Source organism: Abramis brama (genome assembly GCF_963993115.1).
Source record: "Abramis brama genome assembly, chromosome: 3".
In the NCBI taxonomy this organism is placed as follows: domain Eukaryota; kingdom Metazoa; phylum Chordata; class Actinopteri; order Cypriniformes; family Leuciscidae; genus Abramis; species Abramis brama.
Window position 1 is genome coordinate 39,447,370 of NC_139965.1, and position 22,377 is coordinate 39,469,746.

The 22,377-nt window shown below is 37.6% G+C and overlaps 1 protein-coding gene across 4 annotated transcripts in view; it reads left to right on the forward strand.

Annotated features, from left to right (window-relative positions):
• Positions 1 to 237: 237 nt before the first annotated feature.
• Positions 238 to 22,377, forward strand: part of tcf12 (transcription factor 12) — a 116,301-nt gene continuing 94,161 nt past the window's right edge. Inside the window, exons 1-3 of one of the 4 annotated variants that reach the window (XM_084108264.1) lie at positions 238 to 503; positions 1,430 to 1,522; positions 2,508 to 2,580. In XM_084108264.1, the coding sequence (XP_083964390.1) occupies positions 1,451 to 1,522; positions 2,508 to 2,580 (145 nt within the window). In that variant the 5' untranslated portion in view covers positions 238 to 503; positions 1,430 to 1,450. The remainder of the gene's footprint in view (positions 504 to 1,429; positions 1,523 to 2,507; positions 2,581 to 22,377) is intronic. The other 3 variants (XM_084108265.1, XM_084108267.1, XM_084108266.1) reach the window with 3 other exon arrangements.

A 22,377-nucleotide genomic window follows, 5' to 3' on the forward strand; every position in this document is an offset into this window, starting at 1 on the left:
AAGTTCAAACGGTCTCCTCAGCATGTATGCTGCACTTTTTCCCGCTGAACACTTGACTTAATGCAGCTGGAATTATGTATTCCATGCTTCAAATATACTCAATTTCTCCTTATACTAATAATACACACACCAAACAAAGCCGACATTTATGTGAAGGGAGTTGTGTGGTAAACCAAACTGATTTTAGGAGGTGCTCCAGTGGTCCTTTACTCCCCTAGCAAGGTTGTATGATTCGCCACACACGATATTCATCCGCACCGTTGAAGAACGCTCAAGTCTACGGCTCTGGTGGAAGGATACAATTTCGAACGTCATTGTTGTGATTCGGTTATCGCCAAGCAAAAATGTCTGCCTAAGGGAAACTCGCAAGTTACATAGTGGATATTTGCCAAATTTAATCGCAAAAGATACCGATTTCATTATCTTTCCGACCCGAAACAAGGAAACCTTCGCCGTCATCGGCACACCCGATCGCCCTAGTTGGAATTTTGACAGCAGAAAAGGTAAAATATTGCACAGACTTTCCGAGGGGTTTTGGACTGGGTGAAAGAAGTTGGAATAGCAGAAAAAACGGGAGCCGATATGAAGGGAACGGGGTCGGCATTCGCTTAAACACTTCAGCTTGACATCGCGCTGTTAATTGTCCGTGTTAAAATTAGTGTTTTGTCAGTGCTTATGGTCAATTTTCGCTTAGTCTTTTCATGGTCGCACCATTATTATGAATAGGTAACTGGCAATTTGCAAACAACAACAGCGGCCAGCAGCGTTGTTTGTAAAGTAACCATTCTCCTTTAACAAAACAACAACAAAAGTGTGTATCGGCAGATGTTTTGACAGCGCGTGTGCGTTCATTATGAGCTCGTGACTTTTGATAGCTAACGTACATTGAGGAATCAAACGCATGCAGTTGAAAAATGATGCTGCGGGTCCATGTGTGTGTGTGTCTCTGTGTGTGTGTGACACCATCGAGCAGAGTCTTTCTCAACATGTCCACGTTTGGTCATCCTATGAACCTTATCAGGCCTGCTCTGTTAAATTAAAATATAAGTTAACCTCTTTTCACCGTGTCACCTCATGTCATGCGCTTGCTATTATTAACAGACAGAAAAGCCGTAACCTCGTCTAAAGCTGTCAATAATACGAAGCTGTGGAAAGGAGGTCTTGGGACTGTGTCTTCAGGAGCTTTTTATTACTATTTATTTGAATAACACAGGGTTTTATTCAAGGACAACCAGGTCCTTCGATTGCCCTGGTACCAAGGTGTTGGAAGAGCGCAAAGTTACGCTAAAGACTTGGAGGTGGGGATGTTTAGCAAATGTCAAGCTGCGGATGTTCACCGATGTAATTTGCATAAGCTGTGCTGGCTAGCATGAAGCTTCAGCACACATCAGGCTCTCAGATTGAGGGGAATGATGTTTGTGTTTTGTAGATTTAGTAAAGGATCGTAAGGATGAACCCTCAGCAGCGGATTGCCGCTATCGGGACGGATAAGGAGCTGAGTGATCTGCTGGATTTTAGCGCGGTAAGACACTCAGCAATGATTTTACTTCTAACTTTTGCCATTCGTTCAGTCACTCACTTCTAAGATATGCATGATTAGATATCAAGCTAAAGCCTATATGTATATTTGTATTTTTTCACCAAATTAAATAAAAATCAACTTTTTACAAGTTTTTGCATATATATATATATATATATATATATATATATATATATATATATACTTTATATTTATTTTAATCAATATTTAATATATTAGAAAACAAATCCTTAAAATAAACATGCTTATACTTTAGATGGCAACTTCTTGAATCTGCAATCCTATTACAGTATTTTTCATAAATAAAGTAATTGTTTAAAAATATATGAATATGTGAATAAAAAGGAAGTAAACACTGTAACAGGGCAATTTCAGTCATCTGGTAATTTCGTGCGCAATGGTAATCATATTTTTTTCAAATAAAGACAAGGTAACGCTATTTTTACATACAGCACACAGTGAAAACGATATGAATATGACACAGTGGGCAACTGGATATAGCACAGCATATTTAAAAATTAAGGACGTTTTTCGATCGCGTCTCCTGTGAAGATGATCTTCTGTTCGCATTCACTCACTTCGCACGGACTGACCGTCACTCGCAGTAATAACGCGTTTATGCAGGCTGCAAATGCACAGCCGATATATCGGCTTTGGGATATATCGGTCGACCACTATACACATATATATATATATATATATATACATGCATGCATGCATACACACACACACACACACACACACACACACACATATATATATATATATATACATACATACACACACACACACACACACACACACATATATATATACACTCTCCTGGTTATTTGCACATGAATTACATTGCTACTTTGGGATCAATAAAATATTAATATTTAATATTCTATAAAATTCTTTATTCATTAAAACATGAAACACTCTGTGCAATTTTAGTACCACTTCATTTTTATGTGTCTTCCCATAGATGTTTTCTCCACCTGTAAACAGTGGGAAAAACAGGCCGACCACTCTTGGGAGCAGCCAGTTCAGCACATCAGGTAGGACTTCCCGTGGAAAACCTTTAATGAAAGATTGTCTTCCTCTCACACTGTCCAGTCACCTCCTCTTGAATCTCAGTAAAGTCTTGTTGCTGTTGATTATAGGGATGAATTTCATCCCAAGGTGTTTTTGATTTTGATTTGTCTTGATTAATAAGAAGCAGGTAAGAGAAGGGTTCAGTAATGGTCTTTGAAATCAGATACATCCACTGTTATAATTACACTGAAATGAAAGGCACCACTGTTGTTAACTTGTCATGGCTGGTAGTTCAGTTTTTGCTTTTTTTAAATTGCATAGATTTTTGTTTTTGTCTCCTTGGACTCCACATTGAATTCTGACCGTCTTGTGAATGAAAGGTGAAACGCAGTTCTGTCTAAAATTGAAGCTGACCAAAATGTTTTTTTTTATTTTATTCTTTTTTATTTAGTTTCTTCTATATCTATGATATCTTCTTCAGCCTCCTACACACATTACATACATACATACATACATACATACATATATATATATATATATATATATATATACATATATACATATATATATATATATATATATATATATATATATATATATATATGTATGTGTATGTGTGTGTGTGTGTGTGTATACACAGTTAAGCAGACAGATCACTAGCTTTTCTATAGGTTCAGATGCATGTATGTGATAGTCTGTTTTTATATATATATATATATATATCCTGTCATAGGTGACTAAACGTTGCTGTAAAGATCATCTATTGTCTAATGTGCCGTAGAAGGAGGAAACAATCAAGCATTATTCAATCTCAATGCCTGTTTTATGTAAAGCAACAAAGCAGAGCCCTTGTTACACTCATCTGCTATCGAGGACACACTTTTAGTGGATTACTGAATAGCAGCACAGCCGAGACTGCAAGATGCTTTTGTAAACCTTTTAATAAATGAAAAGTTTACGTACATGTGATCTTGTAATCAGTCTTTGGCTCTGATGTGCTGTGATGTTTTTTAAGGGATAAAAACATCTCTTGCTTGTTTGTTGCTCCTGCCACAACTTACTCAAAACAGCAGTGTTTCAGAGTCGGGTTGGAGACGCTGTGGGGCGTTATTTCAAGCACTGTCAGAGATCTGTGTTTGCGAAGCATCAAGATAGTAGAGAGAAGCCATTTTGCTGTATCCATCTATATGCTAGATAATTCAATATAACTTGGCATTCCTGATTATCAGGTGAACTATATCATGTGAAATATACACCTCATTTTTCACGTAAAAGCATTTGTTAATTGAATGTTTCTGGCTTCCAGTGTCATCCGCTTCCAGTTATTTTTAGCTGTAAAAAACAGCTTCTTATGCTGCTTAATATTGCAAACTGCTATTTCTTAACATATTATTTTAATGTATTGTCTTGATTATAAACACACTGGTTTGTAGCACAAGCATTTTTACTGTTTTGTTACTTTTCTTGCTATTTCTCTATAGTGGCTAATGAATCAAGTCACGCACATTCACAGAAAACAGCTCACTTCCACATTGAAAAATAAGGTGGATAAGCAGGCTATTAAGAGTAGAGTTCGTTAGAATAAAGAATTTAAAAGAATATTCCCAGTTCAGAACAGCATTTGTGGCACAATGTTGATTAACACAAACATTATTTTAACTTACCGGCAGGCACTTACAATGGAAGGGAATTGGGCCAATTTGTAAGCGTAAAAATACTTACTGTTTCTATAGTTATAGCAACAAAACATGAACACTATAACGTGATTTTAGTGTGAAAAAATCACTTACTAAGGGCCGTTCACACAGAACGCATTTTTACTTTAAATATGAACGCAGTGGAACGGGGAAATAGCGCAAATGATGCGTTTTTTAAAAGTTGAAAAGTTAAACTAATTTGATCTTGAACGGCGTGTCATGCGCGAGACGCTGCAAAAGATGCAAGACGCGAGCTAACGGTTATACATGTCCGTCTAGCGCGCGTTCACGTAGAAAATCAATGGAAAAGTAGCGCATTGGAATGGAAAAACTCTTACTGTGTAAAGTTATATCCAGTTTTCATTGTAACTGCCTTGCTGTAACCTCTTAAAAAAGCAAAATAAAATGTTTAATAATTTGTATGGAAATCAGCATTATAACATAAATTATGTCAATTAAGCTCAACTTGTGTTGAACCCGTATTGACTATTCCTTTGAAATGTCCATATTAGTAATTGGCATAAGAGATTTTCATAGTGTAAATGTGCAGTAAGGGTTTGGTCATGTTTCTCGCTAATCTGTGAGACCTTTGTAAAGAGCAGCCCTTGTGTGGGAATGCTGTGATATGCCCTCTGTTTCATCCACAGCTCGGAGAGGCATGTATCACCTGTCTGATAACAAAATTCTCTTTTGTTGTCTCCAACACTGTTATTTCTCATGTCGTAGCCGCTGTGTAATACAGGCATGCTGCATTGTGCAAAGATAAATGTCCTTTGCTTTTTCCAGAAAAATAGCTGTTGAAACAGACCCACCAAGAAGCATTTAAAACAATAGTGGAATAGTGCCATCAGAGGATATTTCTGCAAACACAACTCTTCCTCTGTTAGACCTCACCCAGCGCCTCTTCATGTGGGAGGCAAAACATCAACTAATTGCAGGTCAAATCAGTTCATAAATTGTATTAAATGGTTGCAAATTTATATACTACCATTCAAAAGTTTGGGGTCAGTACAATAAAAAAAATAGAATACTTTTATTCAGCGAGGACACATTAAATTGGTTAAAATTGACAGTTAAGACGTTTATAATGTTACAAAATATTTGTACTTCAAATAAATGCTGTTCTTTTGAACTTTCTATTCATCAAAGAATCCTGAAAAAGCTGGAAAAAAATTATGGTTTACAAAAAAAGAAAAAGAAAAAAAGACAAACAACTGCACATTTGTTTTCAACATCGTTGGTCATAAGAAATGAGCAGCAAATCTGCATATTAGAATAATTTCTGAAGGATCATGCGACACCGAAGACTGGATTAATGCTGAAAATTCAGCTTTGCCATCACAGGAATAAATTACATTTTAAAATATATTACAATTTTTAAATTGCAATGATATTTCACATTATTATAATCAGAATTCTCTACTTCTTTAAAGGGATACTCCACTTTAAAATGAAAATTCTGTCATCATATACTCACCCTCATGTTGTTTCAATCCTTTATGAATTTCTTTCTTCTGCTGAACAGAAAGGAAGATATTTAGAAGAATGTCAGTAACCAGGCAGTTTCTGGGTCCCATTGACTTCCATAGTAGGAAAAAATATACTATGGAAGTCAGTGAGACCAGAAACTGTCTGGTTACTGACATTCTTCTAAATATCTTCCTTTCTGTTCAGCAGAAGAAAGAAATTCATAAAGGATTGAACATAAAACAACATGAGGGTGAGTATATGATGACAGAATTTTCATTTTAAAGTGGAGTATCCCTTTAAAATAAGTTGTTAATTAAAAATGAGAGAAAAATTCTGGATGCATTTATTTATTTATATTTTCGATTCCCAGATAGTTTTTTCTTCCCGCTGCTGTCTGGAGTTTGGCTTGGCTTTGAGCTTTTGAACTTGCACCTGAAGTCATCCTCAGAGAGTGAGCCGAGAGCAGACCTCAGACATCACTCCCCTTATTGTCTGTGGATTAGTAAAAGGCTTTATCTGCTGATTAATAATTAATGAGAGGGGAAGAATCTGTATGATTAGCATTCACAGTTTTATATCCTCTCCGTAAAAAGTCTCTGAACTCCGAAAGAGCCTCAAATATTAAGATAATTTCAGGCAAGAAAAATAAAACTGCCCTGCTGTATAATGAAGATATTAAAGGTGACAAAACCTCACTTGAGCACAGCTTATCATCAAAGGCTTCTCCGCGGATTTGTGAGTTTTGTTTAAAACAATGACGGGAGTCTCTCCCATTTAAGCATGCGTTTGTTTCAAAATGGATTATTATTACAAATACGTTTCACATCTATAACCACCAAACGGGCTTTCAGTAGTTTCTGGTTAAGAAACAAACCTGTTATGTTTCTGAACTCCGGAAGGCATTGTCTCCTGAGACTCCCTCAGCTAGCTTCTGTTTTTGATGTTTCTATATTCATATCTCTTTTTTTTTCTTATTCATTTTAATCCACCCTTGCACTTTCAGAAACTTTTAGTCTTAACACCAAGCTTGCTGGATTTAACGGAAACTCTTTCAACATTTTTCTGACGTGTAGGAAATCTGACATTATATCAACTGTGGGAAAATATGTTATTATTATGCAAAAACAACTTTTTGTCGTGCTCTTTAAAAAAACCATAGTGTGTTTAAGTAAAGGACACCTTCTCTCTGACAGGAGGCTGTTTATTTTTAGCTAACCTGCTGCTTGCTCTGTGAACCATTGGGCCACGTTGCGCATGTGATGCCGTCAGCTTCCTCTGGCAGGGAGAATTCTGGGAGGGTTTTTGGACATCTCTTTTATGTACCTCAGGTCACCTCATGGCTTGGTTATGGAAGATCATGCTGTTGCCATAGCGATCAAGGCCCTTTTGAAGGCAGGTTACTTGGCACGGCATGCGCATCTTTTCCAGCGTTTCAGCAAATCTCCCCCCAACAGCGGATTTGTTGGTGTTTTTGGTGATTGATTTGGATTTTAGAGGGGGGGAAAACAACAACTTTGATGTGAGTTCAAAGAATGGAAATTAAACTAGGGCATATTTAGATTATGGTTATTCTTTCAATATATTTGAAAAAGCTTAGTTTATTCTGGCTGTGATAAATAAATAAGTGTCTTGTGGAGGACAGCTGTGTTTGAAACAAGGAAGAGATGCTGTAAACTTTCACATCTGTTCTGGAGCAGTTTGCTGGATGTCTCAGGTGTGTCATTGTAAGTGAAACAAAATAATGACAACGGGAAAACAATACACAGGATCTCGGGTTTCCAAGAAATCGGGTTTCTTTTCTGCTTTGTTACGAGTAAAAAATAAGATTTTTTATTAACATTTGTAAGTCCCTTCATGCTTTCATGTTTATCCAGAAGCAATAGTAAGTTCTGTTAAAGATTCTCTGTGGTTTTCGACTAACCTTTGATGCCTGGAAAACCAGCTAAAGTCACTCAGGCCATTTGATTCGCCAATTCTGTTTGCATATTTTTGCAGTTTTTCCATTTATTTTGGGGAGTTCGGGGCCAACGAATTGCTAGAAGTAATTACAAGTATACATTAAAACAGCATGCAGCCTTCAACATTTTTTAATTAAGTAAATGTTGCTGTAAAAAGGTCAAGTGAAAAGGTAGTAATACAATTAAGAACAAGTGGCAGGTCTAATAATCTGCATTTACACTATTAAATGTGTATCATTTTACTTTTGGTATACTAAATTGGTATACTTAAAGTGCTAAATTGATACAACCAATTTTGTATATAATGCACTTTAGTTATCCAGAAATAGTGCTGAGGTCCATCTAAATGTTTATTTAATTTGATTGTGCTAAAGTGTAACTATTGCAAGTATACTTTAGGTACACTTTAAATATCTTGCATTTAAAGACAGATATTATACAGCGATCGTACTATCCGTACTAATAGTGATATTAAACACATTTTAGGCTTAATATTAAGAAATGTGCATTGTGCAGAAAAGAAGTACTCCAAATAAAGTTTAATTATAATATTTATATCAGAAAGTCTCATGCGATATGTAGGTAATTATGTTAATAGATTGGTACTATACTTAGTATGAAGTAAATGTATTTTAAATACATTTTGGTATAGGTTTTTTTCACTAGAGACTTGTGGTTTTGGATTAAAACCTGCATTTAAATACTGTTGATACTCCCGAAACTTTGTATTGTGTGTACTTAGCAGCATGAAAAATAAAACTTTTATTCAAATTGTGAATGAGCTGCATACTGAAAGCTAGTCAATAGCACTTCCTTCATAATCACTGAAGCTGTAAATCACCTCAGTTCAGCGTGAGCTCAATAATCGAGTTCTGCACTCTTGTGAAAACTCCCATTAAAATCAGTGAATCTTTCTACATTGCACATTCAATCTCTTATTTACATTGTGTTTATACTTTGTTGCCGGTTCTAATGAAAAGATTCACAAGCACTCAGTCGATAAGCTCACGCTGAACAAAATCTCTGGCATTTTGAGTGGTATTGAGCAAGTTCTGAATAACTTTAGCACTTTGATTGCATTCATCTGCTCATCAAGTTGTAAATAAAAATGTTAATGCGTTAATGCTTTTCACAGGGCGTGAATGGGCGTTTTTTAGCAGCAATAGTGGGTACTGGATTGTTTTGCTGTATACTGGTACCGATAAAATGCTGGTATAGTTAATTTTTTAAAATTTTAGTACCAACTTGGTGAAGTACCGTTTTTTTTGACAACACTAGTATAGTACATTAAATATTTAAAATATTTAAGTTTGTTTCCTGTTGCCTCAAATTTTTTGTAATAATTCAGGCAATGTTTTGATGGTCACAGCTAGCAGCAGACGGGTGGTTGGAGGGGAGCCGTTGAAACATGTTTGGCTATTGTCCTCAAAGTGGAAAAGGAAAGTCATTTCCGAGGAAGAGCAAGTTATTGCATTTTTAATTACGATTATGTAGACAAAGATTTTTTCATTATTTGTGTTTTTCCTTTTTGTGTGTTAGTAAATGCATGTTGACAGTCGCGGCTGCATCCACCAGTGATTTAGCCTCAGGCCGTACTCGCACTAATGTCAGTGTTCTAGCAGCAGTTGAGCTGATGCTGAGAGTCTTAGCGGAAGACATCTTTAACCGTACCCTTCCTGTCTTCTTTCATCATCTTCGACAGATGCGGAAAACTCATAATAGCCTATTTATGGCAATAGCAAATTAAAAGGCTTGCACTTCAACAACTGTTATAGTCAGCAAGAGGCCAGGTTGTGAAATTCTGTACCGCTGTTTTATTTGGGCAGAGATGAGTAACTGTGAACGGGGGTTTTGATATTGAGAGTTGGAGGGGGAAATCCCTGGAGTTATTAATCCCTGTCGGAGCTGAAGGGCTGTGGGCGGAGCCACATCATCCTTTCTTTATGAGAGATCAACTTTCCATCACATTCCAATTTCATTACATATCTGACCCAAGTCCTACTGTATGTGGAAACAAGATTAGGGTGCTGCGAGCTTAAACCGTACCTCAGAATTCAATTTTAAAGTATTCGCCCAGGACTCACGGAGGCACCAGAAACATTTTGCAGGTGCATCCATAATGTCTCCCAACATGCCCATCAGTACTAATCAAAACAGCAGTTATTTCAGAATCATGATGCTTGTCCATGATATGAATCATTGATAATCTCATTATCTTTTTTCTTTTCATTGTTTGTCACTCATTCAATTATGTATGTCAAGTACAGTCTAAGAACTTAAATTATGATGTGCTCAATTTTTACACTTTTAAAATATTTAAAAGTTGTGAATTCATTGAAATATACCTTATGAAATAAGTAAATGTAAATAAAACATTAGATCTGAATAAGTAGATCTGAAAAACTACATTTAGTACCATGACAAATATCCAACAATATGGGCGATGGGACCAAATTCTTATTTCACAGCAATGATATACATCACAATAGTTATTTTATCTAATTCCTGTTATTAAAAAGCAAATTACAAACAAAAGACAAATACAGTGTAACAAAAAAATTTGTTTCATGTGCAATAGGTTTATTTAACATGTAGTTAGAATTAGTACAGAAATGTAATAATCAAATGTAAAAAATAAAATATTGCATATTCTTCACTGTATGAATTAAATAGAAATTAATTCTTATTAAAGCTAATAAAAATGTATTCAGTCAAGAGTAGTAAGTTATTATTTATTTTTTTTGGTTCACATTAATGATACAGAGCAGGAGGTAGATATATTAGGCTGCTGTTACTTTAAGTTTACTTTACCAAACTTAATCGAATATATATTTACATACACGCTATAGCAAAATCTCTAACGATAGACATTTCATCCCTTGGTAACGATATATATCGTCATACCGCCCAGCCCTACCAACAAGTTAAGGTAACTCAAATCATCTAAGAAATAAACGTTAAAAAAAAAGAAGAAGTGATTAACTGTTGAATTTTTTGCCATTTATTTTGCTCTGACCAATTCAAGCATATTCATTCCAAGTCAAATTCAGAGATTTTAAGGTAGTATAGTATTTAAAAAGCCACTGAATTTTTAGTGTATGCTCTAAATTGCCAAGTTTTTGTTCTTTTAACCCCACAAACCTGTTCTGAGGGTCATCTTGCTGTGATGCCCCAACAGCCTGCGGCCGTTCACACTCCGCCTGGCCCCGGTGCGCACCAGCAGGACTGTTTCTGAGAGTGAGCAGACTTCAACTGGGAATAAGAGAGCAGATATTTGGCATGAGTGGGTGCATAATGACCTTTTTGATCTCTCAGTGTCCCTGTGGTTTTCTGAGCTCTCCGAGGAGATGGCACAGCGCGGACCGTAAGAACTGGCCCATTTGGTCCACTCAGCATGATCCACAGGGATTGAAGTTATGTGTCCTCTTTGAATATAAAAAAAACCTTATTAAAATTGAGTATCAGATCTTTTTTGTAATTTCAGACTGGTGGCAAAGCAGTTAGATGTTGAGCTGTGATGCTCATGCAGTTAATGCAAAATTACTTTATAGTAATCTATTCTATTATTATTTTTATTTTTAAAAAATACTTTTTTTTTTCATTAAATGTTTTTGTTTTATATATATATATATAGAAATGGTCCTTATAATGGAAATGTCCTTCCAAACCTGTATGAACACAAAATATTTTGAGAAATGTTTTTTTTTTCTTCATACAAATGGTCGTCAGTGGTCACCTAAACTGTTTGGTTGCCAACATTCTTCAAATGATCTTTTCTGTTCTGCAGAAGACAGACAGTCATACAGGTTTGCAACGGCATGAGGGTGAGTAAATAATTTTTGTTTTTGTGTGAACTATCCCTTTCAAAAAACGATATTCATGACTGTCCGCACCATTACTCAGATACTTCTGTATAAATAGATTTGATCAATCTCTCAAACATGTCAGGTACGCCTTCTGTATCCCTGTCGTTCAGAGTGCCAAAGGCTTCTGTTGTGTTCAAGGCTGCTATCTATCTATCTCCTCTGTTCATTAAACATCACTTCTCCATCCCTCGCATGTTCACTGAAAAACTTTCACCACTTTGAGCGATAAGAGCCAGGTTCGAGCGGTTCGGCCGGGTCCAGCCCTGCTGCGCAGGTGGTGAAGTGGGCCAAAATAAGATGCTCCTTCACGCTGACTCGCACTCGGCCAATAAACAGCTAGTTCGTCATGTAAAGAATATAGCGCTGTTGATGGGGTCACCAATATACACTCCAAACTCGCTGCGTGTGACGGGCAGAGTCAGCGAACGAGTACTGGGCTGTACGTGACCCGTGCCCTGATGCTTCTATCAGGATTTCCATTTTAGATACACAAAACGCTGATGGGAAGAACATTGTAGTGTGGGTCCTAATCCTCTGTAGTAGCTAGCTCAGCCTCCCTCTATGTATAGATTGAGTCGCGAGCACATTTGCACTTAACGTGGCCTGGTATTTTTAGGACTGGAGTCTGAAATGATTTTTTCCTCCTCTCTATCCTACTGTGCAAAATACCAATCAAATTGAAGTTCAATCTCTTCTCTTGAAAAAGACTTGAGGATTAGTGTGTACCACTGATTTGTTCCTCGTTTTTAATTTGTCTTTTGAAGGATTTGGAGTAATAAATTAAAGATGATGTACTCCGGCTAAAGCTTCTGCAAAGCTCTCCGATTTGCATTGTGGAGCCTTGTGCTTGTTTGCTACCATGGTAATTACTGTGATGACATTGTTCTCCTTTAATGTATGAAAATTGTCACATTTACAAGTCCTAGTGTCAAATCAAATGCACTATAATAATGTTAGTCTGTTTGTGGATTTCTGCTTTAGCCTTATTTCGGGCTGTACTTCGAAACCGACACTTGATTCGGCTTTAAAAGCCACGGCTTCCAGTCATAATGATGATAAATGCTCCATGTGCTCGTGGTTGTCGGGGAAAGATTGTGATGGTAGGCCGAGTCGCTCTTGGCAGTGTTGAGACGCTTCTCTTTACCTTGCGATTAAGTGTCAGTGTGTTTTCCCCCCGCCCAGGGCCAGAGAGAGTTAATCGATAGAAAGCTAGCATGTGTTATGTAGCCCGTGTCATTTTGGCTCGGTTCTCCCAGTGACAGATGGGATCTCTGAGGGCAGCGGTCATAAGCTCCTATTGGCTATCAATCAGTTTATTACATCATTAATATCGCGCTGTCGTTTCCTTTTACTCCTCTTCATGGGAGGATAAGTGTTTTTCTTTATGTCGGAACACCCTTGACTCTGTCCTGCCATTAAGAAGGATGACCAGGGATGGTGGTTTTCTTGTGGGAGACAGAAGAGGTATGAGGCCGCTCTTCTGGTTTGGCCGTGCTGTCTGTTAGGCTTGGCTGCTGTGCGTGAGCTCCCCTGTCCTGCCAGCCCTAGCAGAACCCTGTGCTCCTCCAGCGGACCCCGGGGGAGAATGACGTCTGAGTGCCCTTCTGTGACGGCTTATCCTGATCCATGGTGCGAGAATGAGGATTTTACTGATTCACTTTAATTATTGCCATTACGAAGCATATTCCCCAACTCCAAGCTCATTGGGAAATGTGTCAATGTGCCTGTGGGGAAATTTGTGCACGTTTCGTGACATGTCCGTCTGAAGCAGATGAACGTGAATTTGGCAACGTTTTATTGTGTTGACTGTTGTACGTATAGCGACCCTTCGGAAACGAAACTAGTACCCGAGTGCTCTTCATCACACGTGCAATGCTGTACCTGGTGAGCTACTAAGCAAGTTTAGGCTACTACATCTGAGTAGCCATACTGGTTAAGTCATGCAAACATCAAAATGAATTACAAATCATGCACTATGGTAAAAGTGTTTTGATACTAACATAGTATTGTGCAAGAAAATAAGTCTTTATTAATTGATAATCTGGCCCCGTAATCGTGATTTATTTGAAAAGGAATTAAAAGTTTTAGACGTTTTACTGTCACCAACGGTCTTTTCAGCTGGAAACTGCAGTGAATTTTATGTATACGTTTTCTGAGTTTTGCAAAAATGTAGGTAGAGGCACGTTTTCCAATAAGCCTATGTTTATATTCCCTCAGTAATGGCCTTGTGGCGTCGAAGCACATGCCTGCATCTGCTGCATCTGTAGAGTGTGTTTGCCTGTAATATTCACATGCCGTTGCATATGATTCATTCATATTCATGGTGTCGTCCTTGTATTTGATAGAGAAGAGGCTGAAAGTTGCCGAGCGGGAAAGATCGAGTTTGTTTGCTTTTTCTCGGGCCCGGCTGATGAGCGATGCGATATCAGTGTTAGAACAGTCATAAGATAGGGCTCTGATTAAACCCTGCTAATGAGCAGCTCAATAAAAATAAATCTTCCTGATGCAATAAACACCGCCTTGATTGCAAGCACCCGGGGGTGTGACAGCGTAATCCTTTTGTGCACAGCGTGTTGGACGCATGCTTGAGAATCAGCAGTAATCATAGGCACATCTCGTCTGATAAAATAGCGCTTTACATACGGCCCTCTGTCTTTCTCGTTCCCTTTTTATGTGCTTGGGGTAGGCATATCATGGAATGAGTATTTTTTTTTATAAATCATTAAAAAAAAATAACTATTTCAAATAAATACTGCTCTTTTAAACTTTCAATTCATCAAAGAATCCTGAAAAATTGTATCATGCTTTCCAGAAAAATATTATAAATCAGCAAAACTGTTTTCAACACAGATTAAAGTTTAAGGTTTCTTGAGCAGCAAATCAGCATATCAAAATGATTTCTGAAGGATCATGTGACACTGAAGACTGGAGTAATGATGCTGAAAATTCAGCTTTGCCATCACAGGAATAAATTACATTTTAAAATATATTACAGACTGTAGAAAAACATTTATTTTAAATTGTAGTAATGTTTTTAGTTGATTTTTAGTCAAATTAATACAGCCTTTGTGAGCATAAAACACATCTTTTAAAAATATTAATAATGTCACCGACCCTCGTCTTTTGAACGGTAGTGTAGTTGCTTTGCTGGACTTTTCATTTTAGCTCTTTCCCCGCCAGTCACTCTTCAGATATCAGACATCACTCTTTTCCCGCCTTCCGGATCAGATTCAGAATGATGATCAAAACATAGATGAAGTAGATCGAGTCCATCGACAGTCCTATACCTCGTCATGGGTCGACGTTTCATTCGGTAACATTTGGCAGTTTTGATTTATATGATGTTTAATGTTGATGATCGCGTTATTTTACATATACATCTACTTACATATGCTATCACTTGTTTCTGCTTCTTCCAGCCTGTGTTTTGCTCAGGAGATTCTGTTGTCTTTCAGAAAATGTGTATAGCGCCCCCTACCGTATAACAGTGAAAACATGAAAATCCTGAAAATTCCGTCAGTGGCGGGGAAAGAGTTACAAATGTTTTGTATGTTATCAAACATGTTTTGTATGTTACACAACCGGATTAAATAACACTTGAAACAAAACCAAAACCTTAAAATAACTGATACACATATATGTTGACTCCAATTCAGTTCTCCTGGGGTTCAATTAGGGTTCTGTTGTCAAATATTTTAGTCAAATGTGTAAATGTTGTGTAAAATCCAAGTATACTTAATTTAAGCAATTATTTGCCACCATTAAATTTTATTATTATACGCATTGGCCATTGGCTACCAAGTTCTCTAGTATTCGGTATTGTAGCATTGGCCATAAAAAACAAAAAACAAATCTGTTGACCACAAATGCAAAATTCTCAACTGATCGACAGATTTCTATAACGTCTTACCGCCTAGCCCTGAGGTGAAGCATCATGGTTTTGATTTGTTATCAGACTCCTTTGAGAAGACAGTTCAGTTAAGTTAATGCCACACATTGTCCTATGAAACGCAAGGAGGGGGAAGTGGGAGAGATATGCCGTTTAATGTGTGCTCTGACACAACTCAATTTAATTATGTGTTAGAGGAAGGGAAATCTCTTGGATTTACTCCGCAAGCCCCACAGCAGTCTGGCCCTTTTTTATGAGGAAGATAAATTTCTCATCTATTTGGCTTGTGTGCCTTAGTTCCTCGGAGGAGGCTCAAGGTTGGAGGAAGAAGCACCTTTCCTCCGTTTGCGATTGGGAACATATGGTGCGGGGCGCAGCGCAGCGCAGGAAGGAAGTGTGGAAATTGCAGAGAATGAGAGTTTAGATTAATGCATCTGAACTGGGCATGGCCAGACAAATCCAGCACAACCGTGCTGCCCGGACCCCTTAACGGCCCCTCTGCTGGATGGAACGGAGGGGGAAGGGAGAGATAGGTAAAGGAACATTTAAACCCCTGCCTTTTTTCAAAGGCACTGCATTATGAGCTGTAGCACTCTTTATTGATAGGAATTTGAGGGGTGGAGTGAAGTGTGCTCAGCGGGCATGCTGGGTAAATGAGGTAGCCAAGCATCGACAGATAGAGTGGCTTACACAGAACAGTAGGACTTATATACTGTATATATTCGTTCATTCACACCTATAGGAGTGCTCACAGGCTCTTTTAATATCTGGGATTCTTTAGACAAAAAGGGATCAAGCGCTCCTTTAAATATCTGGCTGGTGATGATTTTCCGTAGCCTTTCTCTGTCTGGCTAGATCTCATATAACATGTGCTATCTGAGCTGAAGGGCATGCCAGAATAAGTGCTGGTTGTCGGCACTCTGTGTATGTGACTAGGAATATGCAAACTAATGTAGGCCACAAATGAGTCAGACCAAATCGGTAATTGGCATTTTGGAGCAAATGAGTAACTGGGGTGTAATTTGCTTCATACGAGTCCCCTTGCTGCTTTCATCCAGCCTAGATTTTAAAGTGTATTAGTGTTCAAAGGACAAAACAGTAAATTGTAAGACATCAGGTTTAGTCTTTTACTAAGGGGATAGTTCACCGCAAAATTCTGTCTTAATTTACTCATCCTGGTTCTTTTTAATGAATCGGAAAGACTCCCAAATTTGAGAAAGTCTAACAAATCCCTCACTCAAAAAAAACTCAGAGCAGTTACTGATTCAACATCTGAACTGAACTGTGATTTATTAAACAGAAGTATTATTACAAATTAAAAAATATATATTTTTTAATATATTTTAAAAATGTAATTTATTCCTGTAAATACCGTTATACTTTTTTAGCAGGATCCTTGGATTAATATAAAGTTCAAAAGAACAGCATTTATTGTATAATTTTTTTGTAACAATGTAAAATCCTTTGGGCTTTGTTATGTTTGATTTATTTAATGTGTCCTTTCTGAATAAAAAAAATCTTACTGACCCCAAACTTTTGAACATTAGTGTAATCATTTTTATTTTATTTTTATAATCATAATAATAAAAACTTTAAAACACATACACACTTCACTTGTGGGTTAAAATTAGCACTATTCTAAGTAAGGAATAATTGACGACAGGCCGTTGAATTATTAGAAAAATAATGCACACCCGAGGTGGTAATGCGGTCACGACGCGATAATTATTTATTTGTTAAATTATCTGCAATAAAAATCTGTGCTGCAAGGACTATCCATTTATTTAGCCTATATTCAGTTTAATTTTCTATTGATTATATAGGACTATATACTTTATCTGTTAAAATTAAATTGCATGTTTCCATTGATTGTGAAGCTAGACATTGAAAATTGCAGATCAAGCGCAGGGGGCTAAATGTTTTTTCTTGTTATGAATTGTATCCTATTTTCCGTTATTACAGTTGACTATGCGAAGTGATATGGAACTGTAATGCGGTCAAGAAGACCTGCCTGGAACTACTTTAGCCGTGCATTTCCCTGAAAATAATGCACACCTTAGAACGTTTGTCAACCAATCAGATTCAACGGCCCTGTAGTATAAAGTGGACATATTATATGAGATGTAGATAATATATAGGCAGGGGCAGGGCATCTACCTCACTGACACTCCCCTTCCATTCAGGGGTTGGGCTATTTTGAGAGTCAAATCGTCTCTCTTTGATGCACATAACCAGATTGTTGAAAATCTCAAAACAGCTCCTTGTTTGCATGTAGGAAAACGAACCCTGGCACTTTACAGCCCTCCCGCTTTCGCAATGTTTTAAATTTTAATTTCAAGCTGGCGTGACTCATTCTCGTGTTGATCTCTCTATCTCCTCTTAATCATTAAACTGAATGTGTCAGAAGTGTGTGTGTGAGATATTTAGTGACACGTGTACACACTTTGGTGTGATTCTTCAGTGTCCTCCATGTGTGACAGACAGCGTGATATGACTCTCTGCAGTTGGAAGCGAGGAGGCCGGTCTAATGAAGACGCTTTTCCAGCCATGACAAACTCCCTTGTCACTACCACTGTGCTTCATACTGCTTTTTACGCAACCAACATTTCTCTTATGTTGTCAAACAGCAGCATATCCCCAAATGCAACAGTGTTGGTTTGGTTTTAACACTGGTGGGGGCATTTTAAAATGATATACGCACATGGGCATGCACTAAGGCTGCCCACGACTAAAGATTTCCCTAGTCGACAGTAAGCCATTAGTCGATTAATTGGGGGAGAAATACTAAACCATAATAACGAGCATTTAAAATATAAATTAAGCACTCCAGCACACACATAAAGCTTGCCGCAGCGACACCAGCAAACATTGCTTGAACTCTTCTGAGATCAGACATCCCGATCTCCTGGCACTGCGTATCTATTTGGCATACTCTCTATATGTAAAGTTTTCATTTACGTGCATCTACGTGCAGCTTGACTTTAATTGGTTGTCTAGCTAGCAACAGCATTCCGAAATGTCTTTTGGGTGATTTAAAATTAAAAGAAAATTTTTGTTAAGTTTAATAAGTTATGGGTGGGTTTAGGGAAGGGTTTGGGGTTAGGTTTCTTTCCCTAAACCTACCCATCAAGCACCATATTGGATGAAGAAGAAACCAGACAAACTTCATTCATGTGCAGCAGACACACGAGGAAAAATGAAGGGAGCACACCATAGTTATGTATTCTAAACGTGTTAATGTCTTCAAGCCATGCAATGGATTAGATAGGCTAGCCATTTATTTCAAAACTTAAAGGTATAGTGGAGGATTTTTTACTTCCGGGTGGATCACCTATACTATTGGTCCTCCTAATTGTCAATCATTCTGGTAAATCAATCAAACTTATTCAAAAAGTGGAGAGGGCGGGTCTTATCTAAAATTCGGAAAGATCCTCCACTATACCTTTAATTAACCAAGTGTCTAAAAAACCCTCCAAACAAGTGCTTACTTGTGTAAACGCCACAATAAAAATACATAGAATAAACAAGTAATAAGATCCTGGTTGATGAGTGATGATCTTCCAGCGCTGTTTTAGCTAAGCGCTCCTATTAATTGGCACATTGTAAATCAAGACCTGTCAATCTAAGCGATCAAACCAATCCAAGCACTCTCCTGCTGTAAAACCGTGTCTGATTGTCCCTACCCACTATCCTCACCCACCATACCCGAGATCCAGTTTCCATCAGTTGATCTTCCAAATGACGTTGGAAAACACTGCACCATGACGCGTTGGAAAACACTGCACCATGACGCGTTGGAAAACACTGCGCAATGACGCGTTGGAAAACACTGCGCAATGACGCGTTGGAAAACACTGCACCATGACGCGTTGGAAAACACTGCGCAATGACGCGTTGGAAAACACTGCACCATGACGCGTTGGAAAACACTGCGCAATGACGCGTTCGGATCCCGGAAGTCTTATAGGTTTAGCCAAGCAGCATATCATGTCACTCCGTTATTTACGCACTGTCTTATGTTGTGTTTGGGCTTGTTTCAGATATATATATATAGAGCACTTCTAATATGTCAGCAAGTCTAAAAGCATTCATTTTTGGGCATTACTAACATCCCTAATATGGACAGTTAGGCTATACGTGACACACCTTCACAATTTTTTTCCCTTCAATCTCTGTCTTCTCATATTATGAGAAAGGAACACGATGTTGTTGGGGAGAAGTGTCTTGCTTACAATGAAGCCGTAACACTGGCCCTTGAGAGGATGCACTCTGACGACGTGGAAGTTAAGTTGAACATGTTTTAAATGACAAGTCATGTTTGAGGTCGCACGTCACCTTTTTCTGGTCATTCTTTACCCTCTCGAAATGTTCCCACACTTTGGATTCTCTGCCTGACATATTACCGCATGGATCAGCCGTGTTAGCGATCCGTCACTGCGTGACTTCTCAGACTAGCTGACTGATTCAAATTTAGTCAACCAAGCCTCTTTTTGTCAACTAACAAGTCGACTATTAGGGCAGCCCTAGAATAGACACAGAAATACCTGATTCTGCGAGTTTTCTTCACCAGTTGTTTCTGTAATGCAGGGGTGTCAAACACACGGCCTGTGGGTGCCATCCAGTGGGATGATTTGAGGAAAATTAAATTAAATGCCAAGTTAAATGAAAAAGATTAATAATTTAAAATAATAGTAAATACATTATTTATTATATTTTCATAATATTTTACTGTAGCAGGGCAAGTAAACACTTATTTGTTGTGTGGCATCTAATGCTTCCTTCACATGCTATCAGGAACTGGAATTATGAATTTTTCAAATTACGGCTATCCTGTTAGCTTGCAGTTTCGGGATTTTTTTGTACATCTGAAAATGTTTGTTGAAAGTGTTAGGGGTCCACAGATAAATGTATTTAAAAAAAATTTGCAAAAATAAATAAAATTTATTTACATACACAAATGGATTAAAATCAATCAATCAGTAAATCAGTTCTTTATATATGAAAATATGAAGATGTCTTTGAGGGTTTGTGGCATCTAAAAGATTGAAACCCCCTGTATTCTATTATCATCAGTTAGCTAGTTTAATTCTTACTCTTGTGAATCTGTCCCACAGGAACCCAGGTCATTTTCCCACAGTTTGTGTGAGTTTCTCAGCAATAATCATAATGTGGATGTGTTAATAAATTACAGTTAATTTATTAAACGTTAAAATATTACAGTTAATGAATTTCTCAGTTTTTTCCAAGTCTCCTCTCTTTATTAGGTACAGTATAATAGGGTGGTTATAGCTTGACTATAGTTATAAGTAAATTTCCTGTTCTCCCTTTTGTTTTACTCCCAAATGTTTACATTTAAAGCAGCATAAAGTTGATTCTGCACTGTATTAGTTTCTGAAGAGACCCCTGGTGTAACCAGACCTCTGAACCAATTCTTATCTAGCTAAATTTCCACAATACAAATCAGATGGTGGATATATGTCCTGTCCGTTCATAGCCAAATCTACACCCATGCAATTTTGCATATCAAGGTTTTGGAGATTTATCAAGCTTTGAGGTTTTATAATTGTTTTCTTTTCCTCTGAATATTTTTCTAGCCACCTCCTATATTTGTGGCACCCATCGGTTGGTCTTATCTTATTTCAGGTGAGTGAGTGTCGTTCTGTTGTATGGTATCAGTCACACTAATGAGAGCTGAGCGGTCATCTCTCTCTCCAGAGCATGACTCAGTCCTGGGATTTCATTGCCCCTGCTGATGAGGCCAGTGAGGGAAGATGTTCCTCTCAAGCAGCCTGCGCTCACAACATTTATCCGCTGTGCGCTTCCTCACCACGATCACAGCTTCACCGCTGAACCCCGATGCAGTGGCCGTCTGGGCCTGTGAGGGGAATGTTTGGTTTCCCTGGAAATCTGGCATGAAGCAAATTCCACCGAACGACTCAGACCTCTGGCTTTGTGATGTCACGTCTGGGGCGCTTGTTTTCGCAGCAGTGGTAGGCGACGGTCAATTGAAGTAATGAATGCATTTCTTTTTTTTCGGCCATCTCGTTGCCAGAGCACATAAGTGAGCCACTTGCTTCTTGAACAATTGGTACATTGCCTTTGTTTCTACCCCCCCCTCACTGTGCATCTGTTGTGGAGCGGTGTGGACACCTGTTCAACAATTAAAATCCAGAAGAGAGTCAGGCTGTGCCAAGAGAAATATTTGCCTCTTAGTGAAGGTTGTGTTCGTATGTGCTGCATTTGATGTGATTGGCGATCAGTTCAGCTCACTGTTACACGCGTGATTTGCATTTCGTTCACCTTGTTAAGCACATTTCATGTAGATGCTGTTGATATGAAGGACATACGGGCATCTTAACATGGGCGTCCAATAACTGTGCAAAAATAATTAAGCACATGGGTTAATGACAGGAATCTGAATCTATTTATTTCAGAAATGCACAGAAAAAGCAATTCACAGACATACTATGACTTAACTATATCTCTTGCATTATGAGCATGTTTTTAAAATATACATTTTTAAATAATTTTAAAATAAAATATTTGGGGGATATAAAATCAAATATATTGCAGGGTGATACAACTGTCCTGATATCATAATGAAAGAAAAAAAAAATCATTAAAAGTAATTATTATGAAAAAAGTTGTTATTATTTTAGAAAAAAAAATATTTTAACAAAACTTGTCTTTTGCAATTTTTTAAATCATGAACGCTTATTTTTTATTGACTCATGATATTTAAAGGTGTAGTTATGCATTCTCTTATACATACATCTTCTTGCTTATTATACATGCTTAAGATTATAATGCAAAACTTCTCAAATATTTTGGCCGTTTAGCCTCCGATGGGTTTTATATCCCTGCGTGTAAATACCAGCACTCCCTTCTCAACTGTATAGCCACTATGCCTTTTTGCCCCAATGCAAAACCGCTCACTCAA